The sequence below is a fragment of the Parasteatoda tepidariorum genome, chromosome 3, assembly GCF_982258835.1.
Source record: "Parasteatoda tepidariorum strain Cologne lab strain chromosome 3, Ptep-v5.0, whole genome shotgun sequence".
In the NCBI taxonomy this organism is placed as follows: domain Eukaryota; kingdom Metazoa; phylum Arthropoda; class Arachnida; order Araneae; family Theridiidae; genus Parasteatoda; species Parasteatoda tepidariorum.
In genome coordinates, this window is record NC_141757.1 from 60167749 (window position 1) to 60195618 (window position 27870).

Consider the following 27870-nt stretch of genomic DNA (forward strand, 5'->3'; position numbering starts at 1 on the left):
ATTGAAATGTTTTCAAGCATTCTACATAGAATATTTAAAACAGTTTTGAAAAACTTATCAAGATATCAAGTTCTAAGCATGGAAATAACATATTTCGAAAGTATTCATTTTAAAGCGATTAAATATTGCTACGCAATTCTAAATTTCATGTGTCTGGTATCTTAATGTCTATCAGTTTCATTTTAAATATAATCTCAAACGTCGAATCATTGTTGAGATAGTGATTATGAAATGCTTCCTAAACGTGATCATTTTAATCCAAACTATTTTCTAAAATAAATAGCGAAACCTGATACTGATAAAATCAAACTGTACGGACTTTCTATATAAAGTGGTATTTTAATAATTTTTTCTTGCATATGAGCCCAATACTTCCTGAAAGGATTTTACTTAGCATAAATAGAAATTTTTTTGAATTTTTTAAGGTCGTCATCCCCTTTAAATTTCCATAGTTTTTTTTCTTCCCATTAACACAATAAAATCTAATGCAGATAATGACTGGACTTTTTTTTTTATCCATTCTTTTTGAATAGAAGTCGTCGTGTCATCAATGGATGTTAATTTAAAAATTGTGGTGCATTGCCTATGTCGGGAGTTGCTTTATTTTTCACAATTAAATGCTAATCAAATTTTAATGGTTTTTAAACTTGGAATAACAACACAGCTACAAGTTTAAAAAATATTCTTTTATGCGTATTTATTTGTTTTCGCTAAACTTTTTGGCATGCGCTGTCGCGAAAATTTCTGTAAGTTTTATACTTAAAGTCATTCAAAGTACAAGTAGGAAAATTTGGGCAAAATTTATTAAAATAATCGTTTAAAAAATAATAAATATTATTTTATGCTAAACTAAACATGAATGATATTGACTTGAATTTGTTTTTATGGATTTTAAAAATTATTTTGTTGTAATATTTAAATTTAAACGACAGTTATAATAAAATTATGAAAGCTCTTCTGCGTGTTTCATATTCGCTTTGGTAGTATTTGCAGAGGTTGTTTTAACTTTTGGTAGAAGATTTGCTGAATTTGAGAATTTTTGATAATATTCTTTTAGCATCGTCTTTTTACTTATTTTTTAATATAATTATTTGTTTTCGATGGCGAAAAATTCGTTTGCAAGTGACGGTAATTGTTCCTATTTTGGATGCATTATGTGTGGAAGCACTCACTTGTTATCTGAAATTAAGACGTTTAAATTTCCTGCTCATCACGCACTGAGTTGAATGGAGCAATGCTTCAAGGAGAAAAGACTGGGGAAAAAAATAAAAAAATATCTAGTTACGCTCTGCTATGCCGTCAAAGGAAGGCAGCAAGACTTCTTGTAAGATTTGCTTGTTTCTTTAGGGTAGATGGAGAATAAACAAAATAAATGCGTGGTGGTTTCAGATAATTTCAGAAATTTTTGGTGAGATAGTCAACCTATGCTACCACGATCTAGCTGATCATTCAGATTACTTGGCATAAGGAATAAAAAATAATTAAGTACTACGGAACTTCTACAATAAAAATCTTTTTTGATTAGAGCTATAAGTATATAAATTTTGATCCAATGATTGAATTTTCACGTGCTAAGATACAATTTTAATGGTTGAAGGGCCAGACTTCAAATATGCCAATTAATTTGCGCAGACGATACTCTTAATTACGAAATCTGACAACAAAAAAAAATTTAAACTAAATAAACACACTTTTAACCTCGACATATTCGAAATTCTTGATCAACAAAATCTAGGAGGAGGCCATATATTCCACAATCTGGAAAATATGGTCTCAATAGTTTGATCAGAAAAGTTGTCGAAGTTTTAGATCAACCGGTGTTAATTGTACTTTTAGCGTATATCGTCTTATCTCGGAAAATTTTTAAGCGAATTGAAGAATTTTTGCCCACAATCATAAAATTCGTTTATACAAAGATAATTCCATGCGAAATATAAGAAGACTTTAATACAATTTTTAACTCATATCTATATTTTTATTAATTTATTTTATAAAAGGGCGAAAAATTTTACAATAAGATATAAGACTTTTGTATCATTTAAATAAATGCAATTTTAAATGGCGAAATACAAAATTTGAACGCAATCGTTGGAATAGTTTCTGGGTTATCAAATTTTAAAAATGTCATGAATTTAAAATTTGATTTCTAGAGAACTTTTTACCCGATTCAAATATTGTGTTTTGCAATTTAAAATTGCATTCTTTGAAAAAAATGTAAAAATTGTATTCCTTACATTAAAAATTGTTTTCGACCATTTGTTAGATGAAATGTATCAAAAGGTTATAAATAATAGTTAAAAAAGGTTTTTTCATAGAACTTTCATTAGATTGATTGATAAGATAGATTTGCCATTGTGTACAAAAGTTATGAGATTCGTTCAAAAAATTCTTAAGATATGGCGTAATACGCATGAAGTAAACTAAGATACCGTTGAGGAGTACAAATTCTCGGCAGCTCTCCTGATGTGATGCTATTGGTACCATATTTCACGCTATTGGTACCATATTTTCCAGAATGCGGCTATCTCCTATTTTAAGAATCAAGAATCCAAAACCATAAAAAAAACATTTGTTCATTCAGAAAAAGTAGATTTTTGTGTCTTATTTCGTAACATGAAGTATCGTCTGCAATATTTAATTAGTATATTAAAGGCCTTTGACATGTTAAGATTAAGTCCTGGTTCGTAAAAATTCGGCCATTCGATCAAAAGTTATTAAGGGTGCTGCTTTTTTTATTTTGAGCACTGTATATTTGAACGCAACATTTCGTCACCTTAGCAATCCTCCAGGAGGTAAAAATATGGAACTGTACAAAAGCGATTAAGCATGAATATTGATTAGTTGAAACTAAATTTAAAAAAAATGAATTATACAAAAGTTTTGAGAGTTGTGAGTAAATTGTTATTTATGTACAATACTGAATGATTAGAAGATAATGAAACTTTACAGGTTGAATTAATATACGCTTCCCATCAATTAGAAATTTTCACCTTTCTCACAATTTTTTGACTCCGTGGCATTTTAATTGCCCCATTCTATGTTTACATGTCACGGTTTATATGTTTAAAATGGCCTAATTCTATTCCAATAATGTTATTGTTGCTGTAACAAATACGTTGTTGCAATTTAAATTTCTATAATTAATGATAACAAATAAATTAAAGCATTTTAGTGATGATGTTCTGTAGTTGTGTAGATGTTCTTATGTTTCCTTTTATCATCACCCAAGTTGTAACAGCTCTTCTCAGGGATCAAGCGATGATCACAAGAATTTTACAAATGCCAACAATAATTTAGTAGAGAGTTTATATCCTAGGTGTAGTGAAAAAACGGACAATGTGCTTTTTGGATGTTACAGTCTGAAAGCAGGCTGTGGAATAATGTTAAAGGAAACAGAAGGGAACAGGCTTCAAGTAAGGATTTGGACTCCATTACAGAGTTTCAAACTCGTGGAATAAATATACTTTTTGTTTTTATTTATTACATAATTCTTAAACTCTCTAAGAAAAATTCTATCATTTATATTAGAACTACTTTTTTGTGATTTCTGATTTTGTTTTACGTAATATACAGCAATTTTTTTCACGCAACACATTTTATTTTATCATTCCAAACATGAAAAATTAGCAAGTGTACTAAGTCTTTCATAGAAAAAAAAAAATAAAGAAACAATGAAACGAAATCTATGACTCGAAGCTAAATTTAGAAGGCATGAGTTGCATAGTTAAAATCTTATTGCATATCAGTTTCCTACAAGTTATTTGATCTTAAATTTTCGAGTTGAGTCACTGGGTTCAGATCCTCATTACGATACGCTTTTTACATGTCATCGTTTCTAAATAGCTCAATACTTTAAATTCAGTCTATAATAAGGTGGTACTTTTAAAATGACACTGTAAAGAGTTAAATGTAATCCGATACATAAAAAGAAGCTTCAATTCATTCATCCTTCTCTTAAATACAATTCTCCTACACTAGAAGCAAAGAATAATCAGCAGCTGTGAAGGTGAGAACTTTTTTGGATTTTTAAGGACAACTCTTTTCCCTTTTAGGGTCAAATTTCTTTTTACTAAATCGGTCATTTGATATTTTTGATTTGGATTTTGAGATTCACTATCACACAAGTCTTTTTCAAAATTTATTTATTATTTTTTTGCGAAATTTTTTCCCCTCAGGCATTTTGGAAGTTAAAGCTGAAGATTCTCTGAACTTAGTCGAAAAACACCTTTATTTATATGCGGTAATAATTTATGTGAAATAAATGAACCACGGAACTGATCCTCATTTTATGTCCTGTTACTTCCGCACAAACTATTAAGATAAAAATACTTACAGTGAACCTTTACGTCAATGGTCTAAGGTCATTCGAAAATTTTCTAAATGAGGCTATTTTTTTGGACTTAAAACTGTCAAAATCTACTTGTGCTAACATTGCACCATAAAGGTAAATATTTACGTGAAGTGAATGCATATTTATGATTAGTACCTAGAAAATCAACGTAAGTATGGAGCACAGTGTAAAAAAAAATGAAAGAAGCACCTTTAATAACTTTTGATTTAATCATTAGATTTCCAGGTACTGGAGCTCAATTAAAATGTTTCGAGGGGGTAACTTCAAATAAGCTAATTAATTAGTGCAGACAATATTTTAAATTACGAAAGCAGACACAAAAACGTATTTTCTCTGAATAAACATGCCTTTTTTTGTTGATTGATTTTGGTTTCTTAAGATCCGTTAGATATTGTGAGGTGCATTGTACCCATTGCTCTTGGTATTTTATTTATTTATTTTTCTTTTGGATAAAAATTGAAGGACGAAATATTTCTTTAATTTTGGCGAAATTCGTCTCCTTGAAGAAATGGCCATAATTATTTCGTTATTTTGTCAAAATTTATGCTCGGAGCATATAACAGGAAACCGTTTCGTCAAAAACAAAGAAAGTTTCGTGATATTTGAGTATCCATTTTTTACAGTGTGCTGTTTTGAAACTCTCGTGACAAGTTCTGTAGTGTTGCGCAGTAACGTGCAGGTAGCTGTAACATGTTAGCTCTGTTCCAAGTAGGTTGACTACGATGAAAGCTGACTACCAAAACTTATTCAAATTCTGGTTAATGCAGCCATTCCGCCGATTCTAAAATCAAAAAGTAGCTGCACCATTGCTGCATTTTTTCGTGTCTTGTATGGTTTCTTTCTTTTTATGGACCTCGAAACACAGTCCTCGCATAAGTACAATATGGGTTATATTTTAAATATTTGAAACTTTTGATATGATAATTTCATCATGTTTCAGAAATGCTGCTCAGTTCACTATTTCTTTTCGTCACCATCAACATACTAATCAGTTCAGCTCAAGTGTCAGATGATGACGTGACAGATGATGACCTGCAGAGGTTTGCTGATGCCAACAACAATTTAGCGCTCAGTCTCTATCCAAAGTTGACTCAAGGAAATTCGGACAATCTGTTTTATGTACCTCTCAGTTTGATGACAGGCTTAGGAATAATGCTGTATGGAGCGAGAAACAACACACAGCAAGTATGATTCCGTTATATATCATATTGAACTATTTAACCTGTTCTGTGTTAAATTTAATACTGTTGTTATTTATATGGGGTTTTATAGTACAGAGCGGAAAAAAACGATACTGCTCGAATAGCTTTTGATCTAATGACCGGAATTTCATATGCTAGGACTTAATCTTAACAGTTCGAGGGGGTGATGCCAATTAATTAGTGCAAATGATATTTAAAGTTACGAAATACGACACAAAATTATACTTTCACTGAATAAATATAGCCAGGGGAAATACGCAGGAAGCAAGGTTAAATCATGTGTACTGTTTGATTAATTTCACTCTAAATTGTAATTGATATGTTGTGAGAAAATTGTTGATTGATATTTAACATAAAGCCATTATAGATAAGTTATATCTTAAAAGGAGTTTCACGGATGTATAATTATTCATATACGATCAAGGTAAGAAATCTAGATCAAAGGTTTCCAACTTATATGAGGCCGGGGGCCACAATTAAAAACACAAATCAAATGGCTGGGCCGCAAATTTATCAAACTTTTATGTAGGAGTCTTTTATGTTTGAAGGAACATTAAATATTACTGTCAGATTTTTACCAAGTTGTACAAAGCAGAAATATTGAATTAAAAATTAAAATAAGAAGAAGATTTTTAAAAATATTTAATTGCATATTAAAAAATTTGGACAACAATATTTTTAATGTGCACCCATGTATTAAACAATTAATGTGCAACAGCTATCTAATTGTTAAGATATAAATTTTTAAAAAGGTTGGTATTAAAACTTACATAGTAGCACACAAAACGTTCAATGACAAAATTAAGGTTTGTTTGCTGCAACCACTAGAGAATAGATATTTACATTTTATATTTTAAATTTACAAATGTGCGTGTAAATATTTTCCAAAATGAGTGGTTTCAAAAAGTTAAATCGGAAAATTGCTTCGAAAAAATTTCTGATACACACATGCTAAATTATATTCACAAAATACAAAAAAATTAAAATAAAAAAGATATACACGATTATTTTTGTAATTGAATAAATATTTTCTTGGATGCAAAACCTGAGAAATAACTCTTTTTGAACCGTTGGTATGATAAATTTCACAGAAACGAAGAAATTAGGTTTTTATTAACGAGAAAAGTATTTTAAACCCATATAGATTTTTTACGAAAATTGTCCGCAAAATATATTTTAGTTTGCGGGCCACAAAAAAAGGCTTCGCGAGCCGGATATGGCCCCCAGGCCACCAGTTGGAAACCACTGATCTAAATAATCAAATTGTTTTTCAATTGATTCAAATCCACTGGAATATGAAATATATTCACATGAGTAACTTGAATCCACTTGAAGATTTAACGCAAAGAGTCTCAATTTTTCAAACATCTAATTCAATGACTGTAATGTACTCAAAATTCATCAAATTTATTTGCTTTTAACGAAACTATTATTCAGAAAATTCTCCGAGTACGTTCTGTCAAAATGCGGAAGTTAGTATTTGAATTGTTTGTGGGTGAAACTCTCATAAAAACCATATGATTTATTACAATTTATATAATTGATTAGGAAATAAAATATAAAAGGAGTACGAGCAAATGAGTACTTGTTACCCAGAATACCTGGTTATCATGCGAGCTCTGTAGCTCCGGTATTAATCCTCATATAGTGCAAATGGCTTAAAAATCAGAAATAATATCCTGGAAAACACTTCTACAAGAAACCGAGAAGACACGATTGAGAAAGCGATTTCACTAAATATTCAAGAGTACGCGTTTTCAAAAATCACGTGATTTCATGTCTGAATGATTGTCAAAAATAACAAGGTACACCTCAAAGAATGCTGAATCACCTGAAATGAAAGTTTTATTACAGAAATTGAGCTTCTAACTTTAGAATCACTTTATAGTGCTCAGGTTCCGAGGAAAAAAAATATAATGTCACAATTTGCTCTTTGGAGTTAGTCAAATAATGTCTTAGTAATAATGTCTTGGTCTAAACGCACTAAGTGAATATTTATGTAAAGAAAATTAGTTTTTCTGAATATTTATTTTAAACATTTTCAATGTCTATTCTGAATACTTTTCATATCTACACATTTAGATATGAAAAAAAAACAAAATTTCAGAAAAATATTAATGACAATGTAGCTAGTTTAGCAATGAAGATATTTAAACTGTCACTAGCCAATCAGTTTCAATCATTTTCATTGCAGGCAGTTTTTTTAACGTTAGAAAATAGTATCAGCGTGCCTAATAGAATTACTGTGCCTTTTCCGAATTAGTTCTTTAGTTATAAATTATCAGAAACTACAATTTTTACCATGGATATATCTCGGTGAATAATTCGTTTATTCATTTATTTCCAGAATATTAGAATCTATAATTATTTAATTTTTCATAATGCTCTTTCAATATCACTTTAAATATTGTAGAGAGCTGAAACTTCCGAATAGACACCTCTGCATTAAGACTTTTAGTGCTTTACTTTGGCGTTTCATAGTTTTCTTTATTCTCTGCCTAAATTATAAATTAGTCCTTAAGTATTATATATATATATATATATATATATATATATATATATATATATAAGTATTATATATTTCGAAAAGTTTTATTTCATATGGCATCACTGCTTTTTTTAAAAAAATAAAATGAAGTTAAATCAAAGCAAGTACGCCTGTTGTAAAATTAACTATTGAACGCCTTTTTATTCCCATAATTTTGTATAAGTTTAAAAGTAGATTAAAATGTGAACTAATGCATATGCTTCATTTTCCTCTAGGAGCTGTATTCTGCCTTAGGATATGAAGCAGCAGGCTTACCCATAGAAAGAATTACATCAACATACCACTATTACTTGACATACCTGCTGCCGCAGAACAATCCCCACTTTCCATACTACACGTTATTGTGTGCGGATGCAGTTTTAGTAAAGAATGAAGCACCATTGGACCCAGAGTTTCAGACCAATGCTCAATATGCATATGACGCGACCATTCGAAATGTTCATTTTGATAAAAGTGATCGCCATAAGAACAGTCGCATCAATAATTTCGTCAGGAGACGCACATATGGAAAAATTGATCGCATTGTAGATCACGTGAATTCCTCATCATCTGCGCTGCTTGTAGATGCCGTGTTCTTTAAAGGAAAGTGGGAGACACCTTTTCCACTTTATTGGTCTACTCCTCAAACATTTCATTCCCCAAATGGAGAAAAGTAAGATTAATCAATTTCGATTCAATAGATGAGTTCTGTAATATGGGGACCAGTGGAGCAGACGGCGAATTTCTTCCCCTTCTAATCTGTAAACTTTTGCTGAACTGTAGACTTTTTACTAAAACAGTTAGTAGCTTCCTTAAATCATCGTAGTTCATTAATTGGTAAAATTGTTGTTGTTAAACATCTACAATAATTGCATAATAATGCGATTCAAATTTTTTGGAATCATAAGCACCATTTCTACTACATTCGTTGAACATGACTTGCACTAATCAAATTTTCAACATATATAGAGCCGGGATGGTTCATGGGAAAGAGCATTCACCTCCCAATAAGGTGACCCATTGATGACTGGTCAATACGAATTCAGCACCTGGTCTCACACCGACCATAGTGCTGATGAAAAAATATCCTCCGCGTTAGACGGATCATGGCTTAGAGTCCCCTTGCCGTCAAGCTAAACGGTGGAGATTTTCAAGGTTTTCTTCTACGTATAACGCGAATTCGGATTATTTCCATGAAAAAGTACTCCACGAAGGCAAATTGCTCTCTAGGAGTTTCTTTGCTTTCTGGATTGAGCTCAAAATTACAAGGCTACGGAGTTGAACATTTGAAGTCGTAAACTCAAAATTGGGTCGGCTGTTCAACGAAGGTTATAAAATAGGATAAATATCCCTTAATAAATTTCCTTTGACTGAAACAGTTACAATAAAAACTGTATTTAAACTGTACTGCATAATATTTCCATCATAAGTTAACGTGTTAGCTTAAAACATTCCGTTTTAATTGGTTTTTTTGTTATAGAAAAGGGATGGAATATAGGGAAAAAAAGGGGATCGATATCTTCTGTTTAGGGATAAAACCAACTATTTTTACCTATTTACGTACGGCAACAGTTCCAGCAATTCAAAACGCGCTCCACTGGTTTCGCGCCCATTCTTGATAAAAATTTTGTTTCTATCTATTTTTCGTGTAAAGGATGCTTAACTAAATGTAATCAATGACAAGATTCTAAAGGCCTGTTTACACTGTCCAATTTCTTGAATCCGAGAAATTGGACGGATTTCTCTGTCCAAGAAATTGGATGATTCGTCAACACTATCCAAGTTCTTGAATGTCACTGATTCGTTGAAAGAAAAACTTGCGCATGCGCATTGTTCATATTCAACATTTATAAATTAATGCTTACATAAGTTTAAAATTACTAAATAAATTCAAATAAAATCATAATAACATAAATGAATCGCAACAGATCAATTTATTTGGACTAAAATATATGAAAACAGACAACAAAATGACATAATTTGCTGCCTGCTTGTTGGCGTCACAAAACATAAGACGCTGATTGGTTAAAGGAGAAAAAACTTGGATGGAAAAACATGCTCTACTATCGTCCAAGAAGTTGGACTAAGTTCTAGGATGATTGTTTACACGATCCAAGCTGAAAGCAAAACAAGTTTCTCTCAATATTAATCAATCTCTGTCCAAGAAATTGGATTGTCTAAACAGGCATTAAAACCGGAACGGGTCCCGCAGTGGACTGATCGTTAAGACACGGTTCCCAGCAGATCACCGAAGTCAAGCATCACTGACTGCGGTCAGTGTGCGGGTGGGTGACCACTTGGATCAGTCTGCGTAGGGACCGAGGGTGTGCGGTATTGGTCCTCGTTAAACTGTGCTACCGTAAAGTGCTCGACTTCGCGCGCAGGTCGTCGGGCTACCGAAGCGGAGGTGCCATCCCCTCCGCAGAGGATCAAAATTGTGATGGCATGTCTTCGGATCATCCTCCGGGATATTTCCCAGACCGTCGCCATAGCCCATTGTGCAGCTCTAGTGCGACGTAAATTACCAACAACCAACTAAAACCGGAACGGAATCTTCAAAACTCCGCTTATGTTATGCTAATGAGTTATGTTATGCTTATGTTATGTATCTCTCCGCTTATGTTATGCTAATGAGACGTTGCGTGAAAAGACTTGTAGGAAGTATTGAAAGAAGTTTTATTATTGAGATTGTATTTAATTTTGCACGCAAATTTACGATTCACAAGATTTTCTATATTTTATGATTTCTAAAAGGTTGTGAACTATAAATCAACGTAAAAAAATTAATATCAGGATAAAAAATACTGTTAATGGGTTGACATATTAATGGTACACCATTAACTTTATTATTATTTTTTTTTTTCAGCTTAAATTAAAAAAACGTGCAAATTGAATGTTAAATATCACAGGTCTTATTTAAAACAGTTAAAGTCTATAACATTATAGGACGGCTTGCGTTTTATGCCTATATATGTAAAAATAAATAAAAAGTTGCTATCCGGAAGTTTTATTACGAATTTACAATACAACTAATACAACTTTTAATACAACTTCGCCATATGTGCTATGTGTTGAAGGCTTAATTATTCATACTAGGGGAGAGTGGGGTCAATTAGAAACTTTTTTACTTTACTATTTTTAACTAACAAAAAATACAATATATTATTAGTATCTATTAATTGATAGACGAGTAAAGTAGACTATTCTCTACTAGAAAAAAATGAATACCTTATTTTAAATGTTATTATATTAGTTATTAATAATTTTTGACAGTCGTGCACTTGTTACAATTGTCCCCACTTACGGGGTCAATTGCAACAGTTCATAAATTCAACTGAAACATAGTTAATTATACATATTATCATAGTTGTGATATATTTTTTTATTGATCAAAATAGTAGTGATATTTTAGGAGTAAAAATAATAATGAGCAAAGACCTAAAGGGCTAAACTTTCAACTTTAAGGGGTTAAAAATTTTAATTTATGCTGTGAAAGGTGACAAATAAAATAATGCACATGCAGCATAATATAAATGATATAGGAAACTATTGGTGGTTCTTAAAGAGTTAAGTAATGGTTTGTAAACATAATATTATTTATTTTCAGCTGCTACAATCGTCCCTTTACTTATTGTTACAATCGTCCCCAAGACGACATTTCAGCTTCATTTGTTAAAAACAATGTTAGTTAATTAACAAAACTATTTTTTTTATTGAAATGTTAATTAAAGTGTCCACTTACATATTCGGTTAATAATTTTTATTTGTTTAAACAAAACTACTTTATTACAATCTAATATTCTAATACCAAAAAAAGTACTAACGTAGCGTGAAAATATCTTTTGTGGTGTAACTCTTTCAAAAGTGCATAAAAATGGTTGCCAGCAGGGGTGTACATGTAGATTTATTAAATACACCTTGTGTACCGCCTAAGAACCAAATCTAGAACCCGACACTCGAAATTTTTGCGCTGTTACAATCGTACCCTGTTACAATTGACCCCACTCTCCCCTACTCTATAGTGGTAAATAAAGAGATCTTGAATCAAATTTAAAATCAAATATTTTTTTCTTCTGCCAATTAAAAGAAGGAGCTACGTTTTATTATTTGCCTGATGCTTACCAATCTAATCTCTAAATATGTTTTAAGTAATTTCAAAACTACTAGCTCCATCTGTGTTTATCTATTGACGGCTTAATTATTTATACTACTGTATAGTGATAAATAAAGAAATCTTGAATAAAATTAATTTAAAAGCAAATATTTTTTTCTTTTGCCAATTAAAAGAAGGAGTTATGTTTTATTATTTGTCTAGTGTATACCAATCTAATCTAAAAAAAAAATTCTTTCAGGGATGTTCCATTTATGGTTCTTACCCACAGTTTCCCTTACTACGAAACCGATGAATTTCAAGCTTTGTTACTGCCGTATAAAGGAAAGTTTCTAGGTTTACTAATCTTACTACCACTAGAAAATAATACGCTGTCGAATGTGGAGCAAAACTTCACGCCTGAAAAATTGACAAATGTCTTGAACCAGCTGCAGGAACAAGAGATATCAGTTTCTCTTCCGAGATTCAAAATCCAGTACTACAGAGATTTTTCAGAAGACATCAAAGCTTTGGGAGCTGAAAACGCGTATGATGAATCAGCAGATTTTTCAGACATGACGGACAGCGGAGACATACATGTCACTGGCACTCTCTACAAAGGTGCCATAGAAGTTGATGAGTCGTATCAGGGACTTGGTGCGTCGCCTTCGTCTAATGAAGATGTTGAGGCAAGTTTTCTGGCAAACCGTCCTTTCATGTTTGGTGTAATAGACACAAGATACAATTTGAAGCTGGCTTTGGGTCGTGTTTATAACGTATAAACGGTCTTGTTATATGGTTTAAAAGAGGCATACTATCAATTGTAATCAACATGAAATAAATAAACAGTTTATCCAGAAGTGGTGTTTTAGTATCTGGTGTTCAGTTAGTCTCCTCTTAATCAAAACTAAAACCAATTAAATTAGTATTCTATTTATCACGTTCGAAACAATTTCAATTCAATAGACATTCTCAATGGACAGAAAAATAAAATAAAATGGTGAGGAACTGCTTGATGCTGTTTCGTTGGGGAATATTTCGATTTTTTACCTGAGGAAAAAAAATATTAAGTTTGTGCGAAATTCCATAAACAATTTTCGCGAGTACCGAAAAATTTTTTTCCAAATAAAAAACTTTTATTTGGCATATAGTTTTCCTTACAACGATAGAAAACTATATGCCAAATATATGGGTGTTAGCATGTATTTGGTATATAGTTTTAAATGCAGTTACATATATTTCAAGATATGTATTCAATAGGTTCAGTTCATATACAGAATTACATTAAAAAAAAAACTTTTTGCTTTAATCCCAATAACATACACTGGTATCAATCTGAAACGAAATGGTGTCAAGTACCTTACCTTTTAATAACAATGAAAAAAAATTTAATTTTATAAAATTTTAGCTCGCAAGTAAGAAAAATTTTCTATGCACGCCACATGAATTTTAAATTCCAAAATTTCCTAATTTTTTTTAGCGAGAAAAAAATTGATTTAATTTCACTTCTTTTGAAATTTTTATTTCTAAACATTATCTTTATTATCTTAATATTTCCAAATCTTCACAAAAATTATTTTATTTACGTAAAAATATTACTATATATGAGTTTTTTGAGCTTTCGAAATAACAGTGGGAAAACGGTCCTAAATGCTTTCAAGGAAATATGTTTCTAAGATACTAAATTCGAATAGATCAGTTAAGGTGTCTGTTTTTCCATCCTTTATGGACTAGTGGAATTTATTTACTTGCATATATATGCGAGTTTCTTTTACAATAATTGTTTAATTTGAAAACAAAATATTTTGTGTTTTCATGGAAAATATCGACGCTTAAAAGAAAGCTAAAAACAATGATAAATGAGAAGCAATTTCAAAGGTTGGAGATCATGGATGGAGTCTCCTGGTTTCATAAATAAGTATTAAATTTTGACCGTCAAAATCTACATGCGTATGATATTTATGACAATCATGTTTAAAGATCATATATGTGCTGTGGAAATATGTGTAAATCAATCTTTATTGAAACAAACTTTAAAGCATACGTCTAGGTCACATAGGTCACTCAAACAGACTTATACTAGTGCCATGACATGTTTCTGCGGTTTCTATATCTAACGTAGTTAAACGTCAAGCTTAATAATTAGTAATGCAATTGACTCAAATGAGATACATAGACTCTAGATCAGGAGTGTCAAACTCGCGGCCCGAGATGAGCATTTTTGCGTCCCAGTCAATATATCTGACGCAAAGTAAAAATAAAATAGAAATGTTAATTAGAAAGGAAACTAGCATATAAAATTATAATATACTTTATTTATAAACTATACTGCATTTTAATTGTACGCGCGAAAATGTAAAATTCTAATTGGCTTGCGGCACCTGCCATTCCAGGAATACTGCATCGTATCAAAAATACGCAGAAAAAATTTCAAATCTTAGAACAGAATTTGAAACAAGGTTTAAAGATTTTAATTCTTTGGAAGACAAATTTTGTTTGTTTTCTTCAATTTTCTCAATAAATATAGACTCAGTTCCTAGTAATATGCAAATAGAAGTGATTGAGATTCAGTGCGACTCAAATTTGAAGGCAAAATTCATTGAAGTGAGTGTGCCTGAATTTTACAAATATTTACCTGCTAGGTTTGAAAAAAGTCGAAAATTCGCATATGAAATTATTTCCATTTTTGGAAGTACTTATTAGTGCGAGCAATTATTTTCTGTTATGAATGGAAATAAATCTCCCGTCCGAAACCGTATTAATAACGCTCACGTTGGGTCAACTTTGAAAGTAGTCTCGGCAAATAAAATTTCTCCCGAAATAGAAAAGATAGTAGCAGAGAAGAGATGTCAAATATCAAACAATAATTTTACTTTATATATGTTTATTACAATATACTATTCGAAATAAAAATATTTGTTTCTATGAACACTGATTTTTTTTTTATTTTTTGTTAAGCATTGTTTATTTGGCCCAAGTTAGCTTTTGAGTTTGACACCCCTGCTCTAGATGATTCCTCTAAGGTTACACTAACGATTGTTTAAATTTGTTGATTTTTAGAGCAGTTAATATGGTGCGTAGTTTTTAGTTATTAGAAAATAAAAGTGGAGAGGGGGCTAGTTCAGACATTTTTTACAAATTGGTCAGAAACCTTATAAAATATAATTTTTGTATCGTAAAGTATTTTTTTAAAATAATTTGGTTCTTTTATTGCTTTCTGGTTTATATCTGAACTTAATCGTTTAGTTTTTCTATCCATAATCTTTTTCTTAAAAGAAAATGCACAGTAACCTCCACTTTACGGGGCAAGATATGGAGCTAGTGTGGACAAATTTGATAACTTGTTAAGTAGTCATCCAATATAGCTCAGAAAGGCAAATCTAAAACCAAATTAAAATTAATTTCACTTTAAGCCTTATTGACCTTAAGCCTTACATGACTAAAAAAGGTTACTCGAGATGTCCACATTAGCTGGATCCATACTGGGCTCCCTTTTTCCAACAGTCCAATACACTTAAAAATTATATATTTTTTCCCTAATCTTGAATATATGTATTCAGAAAACAAGTTTGTGGTTCTACCTGAGAAACTGAAAGACGAGGTATTGATAATATACGTAAATTTTTAAATGCTCGCTATATAATTCGAAATGGCTTACAAATGAGCAGTTTGATATATTAAAAATTGAAAGCTGAAAATATAGTTTGTGCCTGAAATGACATTTGGTTCCTTTATCCGATATGTCGACAGTCGGAAATTTTCCGTAGATGTTAAATAACAATTTATTTAATTGCTATTTAATCATATTCAATCTACGCAGTTAAATAATCAGAAGAAATAGTATTAGAACTGTTAGCTGCAAGTAAAATCATTTGACTGTTATCATCTTGTACGGTTAAATAGGCAGAATTTTTCAGCGCCAACTAAACCCACAGCCAATAAGATTATAGTGCAGGTTCCTAGAAAGCTGGAAGCTAAGTCGCGTTATAAGTTTTGGGAATTTCGATTTCTGTTTTTCATCATCAGATGTCTAACTATCTAATAGTAATAAGTGTGCGGTGAACCCCTTATGAAGCCGCCTAGTTCCTTGCAGTTGGGTACATACTTTAGCAGATAGTGCCGATTTGTCAATTTCATGGCAGACTGAACGGAACGTTGACATTACAATTTCTTTAATTATTTTAAAGCATAAAAAGTTTTCAATGTATTTAACTCCTCAATTTCTGACCCTGAACAATCTGAATACGAAACTCGAATTTGCACATGCGTGGCAGCTCCACAAAGTTGCTCAACACATAAAAGTCTAATATTTTTTATCTCTCACTTTATATGGTCCAACTAGATATACTAATTAAGCTGCATTCTCCTAATCACTTGATAAATCACAGCTTAACTCCAACCTAACTCCAATGTCCATTACCTAATGGGAAACCTAACATAGCCTAGCTCCAATATTAAGTTCAATTTTCGAACTCGGTTTTGGAACTGTGCTAGCCGAAAATGGTTGCAAAATCGTATAAATTTATGTTCAAGGTTTCTTTTATCCATATCAGTTGTAAATAGTTTTATATCTATCAAAGAAAAAGAAATAAATGTACCTAACTATAAAGTTTACGGTAAATTGGATTGTCAGACTGCAAAGGGTGAATTAAGAATAAAAATTCTAACAGTTCATGGAGGCGAAATTCGTCTGTCGCTTCGTCAGTCGGACTCGTTACCGCCTTACATTTTTGGCCATGAGGGTATTATCTTTTAAATAATTTATTCAGTTGTTTCAAAACATGTAGAATAAATAAATATACTTAATGCTATTATTCATTTTGTGGTCCTAAATGTTACTGAGAAAAACGTTTGTAATTTGAGAAAGTTACAGCAAATGTTTCTCCCCAAAAAATGGAAATTAAGCTTCGTAATCTTTACAAATCATATTTCCAAATGTAAAATGCCATTAATATTCAGCGTGGAGGAAAAATGGCGCATCTGTTACATTTTTAATCTAACTTTAGAGCTAAAGAGTTGTGTAACTGAAATCACATTATCTGTCAGCTTTATTCGAACAGTTTATTTCGAATTTTAATGTCAAGTCACTGTTAAGATCTGAATTACGATATGCTTCAGAATATTTAAATGTGATAAATTTAGTACATCATGTTGTCTAAAATAAACATGATTAGATGATAAAACAAAATTGTTAAGAATTATATAAAACGTCTTATTGAAGGAGGTGTTTTATTGACACTTGCTTCTCATAAAAATACAGTTTTCCTTGAACAGTGAATAATCAATTTCATCAAATGTAATGTAAGAATTTTCTATATTTGAAAGATTATCCTCCTCTAGTTAAATACACTTAATTTCTGGAATTTTCGATATCAATGTTTTTCAAGTAATAAGGATATTTTAATATACTTAGCGTGCTACATTAAAATAATGAAAATATATTGTGCATAATATGTAGTATATGAAGCTTATTTTTATATAACATAATTGAAATATTTTTAACACCATTAAAATTTTTTTAAATTTAATGAAGCCGCTAAATTGCTTTATTAAAGCCTTTTATTGTGGCTGGCAAACGGGATAAAGCATTAGTAAGCTTGTTAATTGGAAAGTTTAATTGGAAAGCCAGTTTTTCGGAAATGTTTCATCCGTTAAATTTATAATTATCATATGCATTAGTTCTTGTAACATTAATATCATTCTAATTTTTCGAATGACATTAAATCACAGCTTACTACCGGGATAATTTTTTTTATTTACGAAAGAACAAAAAAAAGAGAATAGTTTAAAACTGATACGTATCGAATTAAATAACTATTTTTTTTTCTTTCTCTGGGATTATTTGAATTAAATGATTATTAAAAACCATATTTTACACTCGTCACCTCCACCATAAAAAACAAAACCAATAAAATTAAATCTGCATTAAGCTTAATTTACTTATTTATAACATACTTTAAATGCTTCCTCGTGCTAGGTGTCATTTTTTAATATTATAAAATTTATATGATTTGTATTATATTTTTGGTTAATAATATTATACTGTAAAATATTTGTCTTGAAATGATAAATTGTTTTTTAATATCAATCAAAAATCCTTTTATTATGTTAATTTTATGCACGCGTAATTTATATTTTAAAGTCTCTCATAATGGATCTAAAGTGAGTTGTTTTCATCAAGAAAGTTTTCAGCTAGCACAAATGGTAAGTATAATTTAGAAATTTTAAGAGCATGATGTGCTTCGAAAATTGTTAAATCTTTGTTTCCATTTAAAACCATTATTCCTTAAAAATTTCTTTGCTTCATTGTTAAATCTTTGTTTGTATTGTTTTGCAATTGTTATTAAATTTTATTAGTATAGATATAATAAATTTTAATACTTAATGTAATTCAAAACCTGAGTGTTAAAGAAAATGACTTTTCTTTTATCGTTTTGCACAGTTTTAATATGTGACTCCCTCTTTTACTCCAAGATTAAACAAACAAAAAAAAACTTGGGCCTAAATTTTAATCTTAGAATTTATTATTTATCTCAAATGTTTCCTCATGCCAGTTAAATATTCATTCATTTCAAAAATTCTATTTGTATGAAACCATAGAAGTTAAGTTAAGCTCCATCTTTCTATCCTTTCATTTTTTAAAGCGGATCTCTCTCTGAATTCAAATATCTAGTTTCGATTTTTAGATGGAAGAAATGTGCTGATTAGTTAAAGTAAAAAATCAACAAGAAAAAAATGTCTCCTAATTTATAATACTTTCATTGTAACTTATTATATTTGCGCACTTATTGCAACTTGCACTGGTGCATTATGCAACTTCACTATAAAAAAAAAAATTCTGAATTATATGCGCTCTAAATTTTTTTATTCTGATGACATTAGTATTAATTACACTCTTTAACGTAATAGAATATGAAAAAAAAATTCAAACTACCGAAAATACTATTACAGTGATAACTCTATACATTCTACAAATCTTATATAAGGTAAATATATAAATATATATAAATCTTATATAAGGTATTATTATAGGTAAATTGAAAATCGAGATTTAAATTTTTAAGAACATTAGGAACTTAAAAATTGTTAAATCGCATAATGCTCTTAAATTTTACTAAAGAACGTACGTATAGGTGATTTTTATTAATTCTATAATTTTAATACTGAAATACTAGTTTACCATCATTGGAAACTTGTATTTAGCTGAAAAATCCTTACTATTAACGTTAAAAAAATATTATACAGTAACGTAAGAATAAAATTTAAACAAATTAACGAAAAAATAGGAATAATCTAGATTTCAAAAAGTATGTTGCTGTTATTATTATTATCATTATCATTATTATTATTATTAGCCGGCCAGGTGCGCGCCTGACTACGAAGCGAATGGCTGCGAGTTCGAACCCCTCTTTAGGCATGGATGTTTCTCTCTGTGTGTTGTCCTCTGTTGTGTGTGATGTGTGAATATGGCCCACCCTATAAACGGGTATCTGTGGCAGTGTGGCGTGGGTAACGTTGCTCGCCTCCGTGACTTGGTGCCGCTGGGTAACGTCGCCTCCGTGCTCACAGGTGCCCACTGGGTAACGTTAAATGAGTAACACTTCCGGCATCGTCCGATGTGAAGAACATATGTTCAGTACCTGCCATTAGACAGAATTATTATTATTATTGAAAAAAAAAAAACATTGATGACACTATTTTATTTTCTGTAAAGGAACTTTAAGATTTTACTTAAAACTAAGATAGAAAATACAATCATTAAAATTTGAAGAACTGATTTATGAATGACTTACATTTTGTGAACAAACTACGGAGCAACAATATTGGGGAGGAGCTACAAAAAGATGTAAACAGAAGGCGTTACCAAGATATTCAATCAGCGAGATCAAAATCACGCTTCATTTCGAGTTATTGTAAGGGTTGTTTTCATGCTTAATAGCTGTGATTTTTCGCTAAAAAAATCCTTCTTCTCGCATACCCAAGATGCGGTCTGGTTCAAATTCTATTAGTTGTAAGTAAGGCGCTGTAAGAGTTAAATAAAATTATTATATTTGGTGCGTAATAAATAAAGTAAAGTTATTTGTGTAATTGTAGGTAATAGATTGAGATATTTGGTATATGTACTAATAATTGGATATAGTCATGATAAAAAAGTTATAGGCCGAAAAGTATAAAAGGTAATTAAATTAAATTAAGGGGGATGATCGTTAAGAAAAGTGGTAGTACAATGCTAATGTGGGATAACAATAACCCAATAGGTCCAAAGGGTCACAAAGTGTGAGGTTTGAACAAATTGGATAAATTGGTATCACCGAATTTAGAATAAGGGTGAAACTAAAAATAATTAAAGATAAAAAGATAAAGAAACAAAGTCATGCTATATCCAGATATAAGTATTTAAGATAAATGGGGTAAACTGATGTTTCCAATATTATCAAGAATACAATGCCCAAAACAATAATAAAAGGGTACTCACCATACATGAGGACATATTAAGCAAACAGACATCAAAGGAAGACGGGGAAATAAGCACTTCAGCACCACATTCAATTATTAACAAATTATTTTTATTTAGTAACAAATATCGATCGTTACATTTACTACACATGAATGGCGATTATTAGAAATGGGTGATATGAGAATTAAAACAATGAAGGCGTCATACATAAAAGTAAAATATAAAAGAACGAGTAAATTAATCGTTAAAATAAATATGAAAAGAAAACTTAAATTTGAGAGGACTTTTAATGTTAAAGAAAAATTAAAGGTATAAACTGTTGATTTTAAATTTTCCAGAAATTGATTACAGCAATGGATTTAATTTAAGATAAAGGTTAAAAAAAAATGTAAAAAGGAAATCCCTCGATACGGACCAAAGTCCGCATCTCGGAGAACAAGGAACCAGCCAGAAGGCTCGAGAGAAAGAGAATGTCTTCAAAAAGACTTAAAAATTCCTTAACTCGGGTAGACCAGAAAAACTACGACCAATTAAATTTAAAGAGGCGGAGAGTTTGAAATTTAAAGGAAAGAGCCCCCTAAAATTAAAGGGAAGAAAAAGAAAGGCGTGAATAGAGGGGTTGGTTGACTTTTCCCCACAGGAAGTGCGATGACCGCGACGACCATGAGAAAGGTCAACAAGAAAGTTAAAAAGGATTGCTAAAATAAAAAAAAGAGGAATAACGTTTAAAGAAAAATTGAAGGCTTAAATAAAATTAGAAATAAAATTGTCACATTACATTAAGTGTATATGTGACAGGCGCTCTCTGCTTTTGACGAGGTATACTAACCATTAGTTAAATGTTTATCGAAGGCAGAAGACGATAAACTGATTTGCAGTACTTTATATATATAAGACAATCTTATATATATATATATATATATATATATATATATATATATATATATATATATATTATTAATAAATTATTAATAAATTATCACCTCACATGAAACTGAAAAGAATACAACAACAGGAGTAACCTAAAGAGCATTGACAAGATGTAGCATCCAAAATATTACAAAAAAGCACTAAAAATAAATACCGAAAATAAGAAACTTGTTTGTCTTCGACGGCAATTTAGTTGTTTAGCCTATATTTCTATTGAAGAGGGGGGCTCCATTAACTTTTCGCAAACGTTCATAAATGGTGACATCAACATTAGTATTTACACATTAAAAACTTAATTTTTACTTTCATAGAACTTTTTGTGTTATCATATATCATTTTTTAGCTATACAGTTTCATTACATTCTTAAAATGTTTAAGATAAAAATTTATACTACAAATTGAAAGCATTTACTTTAACACTTATGAAATTATGTTTTGAACTCTTTATTTGTCTGTAATTTTCCGGGACAATCGTGATGATTTGTGAAAGATTTCAAAACTAATTTGAAAGAATTGTTTATGAAATTTTATCAGCTTTATTTAAAATATCTGATTGCTGAAATTTTTAAAGGTGGAGTCACTTTTATAATCCTAATTATGCTACATGTTAGAATGTTTGAACGCTATTATTTTAATCTATCATATTTTCTAAAGTAAATATAATAAAAAGCCGGTATTGATGAAATAAAAATGTAATGGGCCATATAAAGTCTTATATATATAAATGAAATGAAATGCATTTTGTTTTAGATAGAGCAAATTTCATTTTTGGAATTGTAATTGGGAATAATCAATATCTACACAGGTAAGAATATTTTAATCTTCTAATTCTTAACTGAATATAATAAAATTAATGACCGGAAGTTTGTGTATTTTTTCTTATTCTTTGTTTCCTTTTCAAATGGTGTGCTCAATTTATAAGAGTTACTGAGTTTAATGTATTAAAACTTTTTGAAGTTGAAAGAACATTGAAAAATTCCATTACTACAAAAAGCAACTTTGCCTACAATAACTAACTGCATAGTGACGTATGGATCTTTACAAATTCATATTCTTATAACTCGGTAAAGCATAACCCCGAGTTAAAAACGTTTTATTACATATTTAGCAAAGCCGAAATTATTGAATATCTCAAAAACCAAATATAGGATTTTTTAAGGAATTTTCTCATTCTGAACGTCCAGTCTCTTAAATAGGTTCAAATATGAGTTTTTCATTTTCAATGTACACTATAATTTTTAAACAACAATTTAACACTTTTTATTATAATTTTTAAATCTGAAAGGTGCCTTTACTATTGCTATCGTATTTTTCATGATATTCTATCTCATTCCCTCAGCCTTTATATTATTCTAATATGAAGTAAATTATATAAAATTAGAACATATTTTTAATAATATAAATTGAATATGTATTTCAGGGATGATACTCAGCATTCTGTTCCTTTTTCTCGCCACTCACGGTATTATTAGCTCTGCCCAAGTGTCAAACGATGACCTGAAGCGGTTTGCAGATGCCAGCAATAATTTAGCTGCTAGTCTTTATCCAAGATTGATTAATGGAAATACAGACAATATATTCTTTTGCCCTCTCAGTTTGATGACAGGTTTAGGAATAATGTTATATGGAGCCAGGGGAAACACACAGCAAGTAAGATTATATCATAACATCATATTGAAGTAAATGGTCAGTTCCGTGCTGATGTTACCATCGTTGTTACCTGTATGATTTTCATAGTGCATCTCTCATGCGAAATCAATGAGGATTAATTTTTACTGATGTAGTAATTGCTCCGAGATGTGGGAATGGGCTAAACATTTAAAGTACCGCCTAATATACTCTCATGAAAGGAATGTTTTAGTAACATTTGGAATTAAGATTACGCATCCAGCTATTTCAATCTTAAAGACTAATTAATAGCATAGAAAATTAAGTTTGACTTTTTCGTCAACACTACAATGCTCAAACTATTTGTGATTATTATATAAAGGTATAATCAGAGCTGTTGAATCGGGCAGACTATATTTGAGGGCGCCCCTTGATTCTCGCCAAGTTGTGATTGCTGTTGATCACCAAGCTGTGCGATGTTGAAACCCAATCGTGATTCTGATTGGTGTAGATTTTAGCTTTATTTTTAAATGTTCAACGGTATATGTAATTTAACGGTATATGTAATATGTAACGGTATATGTAATAAGGTCCGTTAGTTCTACTTTGGATACCATCTGGTTAGGTTACTTTTGCTTCTAGTCCTAAAAATGACTACAGTAAATAAGATAAATCTTAAGTTTCTGTACGATTTGAATTACAATGGAAAAAAAGCAGTGATTGATTGGTGTGTGAATGAGGGTTTAATTAGAAATAGATATAAATGTCCTGTTCGTGGGAGTTGTTTTTTCTTTCTGTGCTTACTCCATTAATTTTTGTTTCGATTCAAAATGCATTTTATTGGGTTTATTAATTTTGCTTATATTGGGCTCATTGCAATTTTATAAAGTTTTTGGCCGATGCTTTGTTGAAATTTTTCAATGTTTTATTGAAATATTATTATGTTCTGGCAGCCATTCCTGTTACCACGGTGTTCCGCGCAAACAGGAATGGCGCCAAACATAAGTGGCCAATTTCGCCAAGGCGCACCCTCAAGTATATTTTTACCAAAAAATGATGCACGTATCAAAAATGCTTAAAAGAAATTGAAATTTTAAATTTATAAATAAATAATAATAATTCAACTGAATAAAGATATTATTATACTCTCATTAAATTAATTTTATTTATGTCTTTTAAGGTACAATACAAATTCTCGCCTACTTACCGAATCAAAAATTTTCAATCTGAAGTTATTCTAAAGTATTTATATGGTACCACTTTAGTGTTTTAGTGCAGAAAAAAAAAACCTACTGCCTAGAGTTCTCCGTGAACCAGATAGCTTCAAAATGAATGTAATCATTACGATGCACTTCTTCTCTAATAATTGGCAAAAGTTCAATTCTGGTGATCAAACAGTGTATCTTGTCTATTACCATTATATATTAAAAAAATAACTGACCTCAAAAAACTCAACATTTCAAACAATAACTTAGATTGCTAAAAATCATGTAAAACTGCAAAATAAAATGAAGTTTATTTTATTAATATTAAGAAGGCAATTGGCAAAATAACACCGCATCACTGATATTCAATTTACAAAAAACTTTCTCCATGACAACGCCGTGGTTGTATTTCCATCTATCAATCTAATGTATGTATATAATTATAAGAAAATTAATAAATAAAAAATAGAGAAAGTATAAACATATTATGTCTGAGAACTATTTCAAAATAAGGTCTAGCTCACGCTTTAACAGGCTAATATACTTACATTAAAAAGAAAGCAGCGATAACACTGACTAAAGGATAGTCTGTAGGTTACTTTGCCAACGATACAGAAGACACTAAGACATATACGCTGAACTTCAAAAATTTAAGTTGAAAACTGATGTCCATGAAAAATCGGTATGATTTAGCATTGAATTCATAAACTGAACAATGACCATGATCGTGATACACATAGACAACACAGTGTGTCTGAAATGAACACCAGAAATAGTAGCAATAGCAAATATGTAGCATCAAAATATAAGTGATAGGTATATTTATGTCATTCATTGACAAACATATAGCCAATGCCATTGGAGCTTAAATAATTGCCTTCTTTTTAATGTAAGTACATTTGTCTGCTAAAGTGTGAACTAGACCTTCTTCTGAAAAGTTCTTAAAAAAAACTTTTGATAATTTTACTTTCGAAATGCAGATCGCATTCCACGACGTTGCGATTGACAACTCTTGGGGACAAACAGCACGACCATTAAAAGAGAAGAAAACAAAGAGATTCCCGATGAAAACAAAACTACGATTTTAGAGAGTAACCCACGTTGTTGATCTACGTGATGTCGTTAATCCATGGGTCATTGCAATCCTTTTTTTCTTACTCACCATATGTCCTATTAGTTCAAAAATGTGTGGTGATTTTCGAATCACCTCTAGCCGCAGACTGCAGAAATCCTTGCAGTGAGCCGCTATATATTGTTAAAAAATAAGATAATAAATAAATCAATATTTGTATTTTCCAGGAGCTGTATTCTGTCTTGGGCTACGAAGCAGCTGGCTTACCTTTATATAAAGTTCCATCAACCTACAACTATTACTTCTCACAAATGCTGCCAGAAAACAATCCAAACCAAGTAAACTACAGCCTTTACTGTGCCGATGAAGTTTTAGTAACGGATCGAGCACCATTATATTCTCAGTTTCAAGAAGAGGCTCAAAATCTATATGATTCAACCGTTCAAAATGTTAATTTTTTGTACGCTAATGACGTTACTAGAGGTATCAATAATTTCGTCAATCAACAAACATATGGGAAAATTAATAGTGTTGTAAATAGTGTGGACGCTTTCTCATCTGCGCTACTCATAGATGCTGCGTTTTTTAAAGGAAAATGGGAGACACCTTTTCCACCTTATTTGTCATTACCTCAACCATTTTACTCACCAACGGAAACAAAGTAAGATTTTAAGCAAGGTGTTTCATTTTATATAACTATTGTGTTTATAGTTAACGGCTCAATTTGGGTAAAAGATTTTAGGTAAAAATATGCTTAATTGGCCTGCGACAAGTCCCAAAAAGAAGTGGAAATGCGTATCAAATTATAATAAATAAATATTAAGCGATTTGTTTTCATGGCCCGTTATTTACAATAACTTTAACAGCTAATAATTCTCGAACATATTTTTTCATTTCACCTTACTCCCTGTACAATTTTTCGTAATTTCAAGTTCTCAAGTCTTATAGTTTTTGCACAGCAAAACAGAAGGGAATGTAAAGTTAAACAACCGAAGCAGTGAATTTTATGATTTTTTAACACAGAAAGACAAATTTGTCATATCTAAACACAGATATTTCAATGTATATAAAACAGAAATGCAGTGCATAAAGGGAGAGTATGGCTATAAACATACATTTTATCATTCCAACCAGTATTAAATCTATGCGCCTACTAGTCATAATTTCTGTCTTTCAACTAGATACGGTAGGGAGAATTCTAAATTATAAGAGATAGTCTGTATGTTTTTATTTAATATTCGATCTTAAAATTTTCCTTGAAATAGCCCTTTTTTAAATAATTAGTTAAATAATTTTTCGAATCTTTATCAAAAATGAAGTCTAAAAGTTCACATATTGGGGATCACAGTTTTCAGATTAAGCAAGGACATAAATACTAAGGAAATTTATGAATCATAATTAAAAAAAGTGTAATTAAGAGCACAATAAGCCTGTCTCACTGACAGATAAAGTTACTTCTAATATATGCCTCTCTATTTCTTTGGGCAATCAAACAGGTTTAAATGTACTTAAATCCCATCTTTATGAGTGGTTAGTAATATTTCAATTTGGTTTTTCCTTTTTATTAGCTTAAGAGTATTGATGTGTGCCCCCTAATAAATGCACTTTTTGACTTCATATTTGATAAGATTTTGAAATATATATATATTAAGAATGGGAATTCAAGAATTAAGAATGGAAATCAGTATTTATTGAGAGAGTAATTTCAAAATATATATTTTAGGAATGTTCCATTTATGCAAGTTATCCACTCATTCCCTTACTTAGAAGATGATACTTATCAAGCTTTATTGTTACCATACATTGGAGGAAATATAGGTTTACTAATTTTACTACCAAAACAGCAAAATGGTCTCTCAAGTTTAGAAAAGAATATGACCCCGGACAATATTGTAAACGTTCTAAACCAGTTGCAGTCTCAAAAGACAATGGTACTTCTTCCGAAATTCAAATTCCAGTACTACCGAGATTTCTCGAAAGATTTTGAAGCATTGGGAGCTGAAAGCGCGTACGATGGATCAGGTGATTTTTCTGGCATGACATTTAGTAAAGGAATAGCTGTCTCTGGAACATTTCACAAGACTGCGCTGGAAGTTGACGAATCGAACCAAGGAGCTGGTATGACCGTTGACTTTACACCTCCTGTCCCACCAACAATTTTAGCAAATCACCCTTTCATGTTTGCAGTTGTAGACAGAAGAATTAATTTGTTAATTTTTCTGGGTCGCGTTATTAATGTGTAGAAGACTTTAAATGTGAACATTGTATATAATAATTATGTATGTTCCTTATGGAAACTGTTATCAAATAAAGAAAAAAGTTCGGACATTAATACTTTTTTCGATGTCTCACTTTCAATGAGCTTAAGTTGAAACAAGAAGTATGCGCAGCCGTTAATACGAAATAGGGTTTCTTTAAATATTGTTT

The 27870-nt window shown here is 30.7% G+C and overlaps 1 protein-coding gene across 1 annotated transcript; it reads left to right on the forward strand.

Moving 5' to 3' along the window:
- The first annotated feature begins 3866 nt into the window (after positions 1–3866).
- Positions 3867–27775, forward strand: LOC122270013 (uncharacterized). Its single transcript, XM_087160130.1, has 8 exons — positions 3867–4006; positions 5292–5536; positions 8317–8753; positions 12433–12946; positions 13579–13585; positions 22979–23208; positions 25671–26104; positions 27167–27775. The coding sequence occupies exons 2-8, from the start codon at positions 5294–5296 to the stop codon at positions 27684–27686; spliced, it is 2385 nt and encodes a 794-aa protein (XP_087016256.1). The 5' UTR covers positions 3867–4006; positions 5292–5293; the 3' UTR covers positions 27687–27775.
- The last annotated feature ends 95 nt before the right edge of the window (positions 27776–27870 follow it).

Coding starts and splice junctions, on each gene's coding strand:
- LOC122270013 (XM_087160130.1), top strand. CDS start 5,294: ATGCTGCTCAGTTCACTATTTCTTTTCGTCACCATCAACATACTAATC. Junction 8,754..12,432: donor CATTCCCCAAATGGAGAAAA/GTAAGATTAATC, acceptor AAATTCTTTCAG/GGATGTTCCATTTATGGTTC. Junction 23,209..25,670: donor CCAGGGGAAACACACAGCAA/GTAAGATTATAT, acceptor TGTATTTTCCAG/GAGCTGTATTCTGTCTTGGG.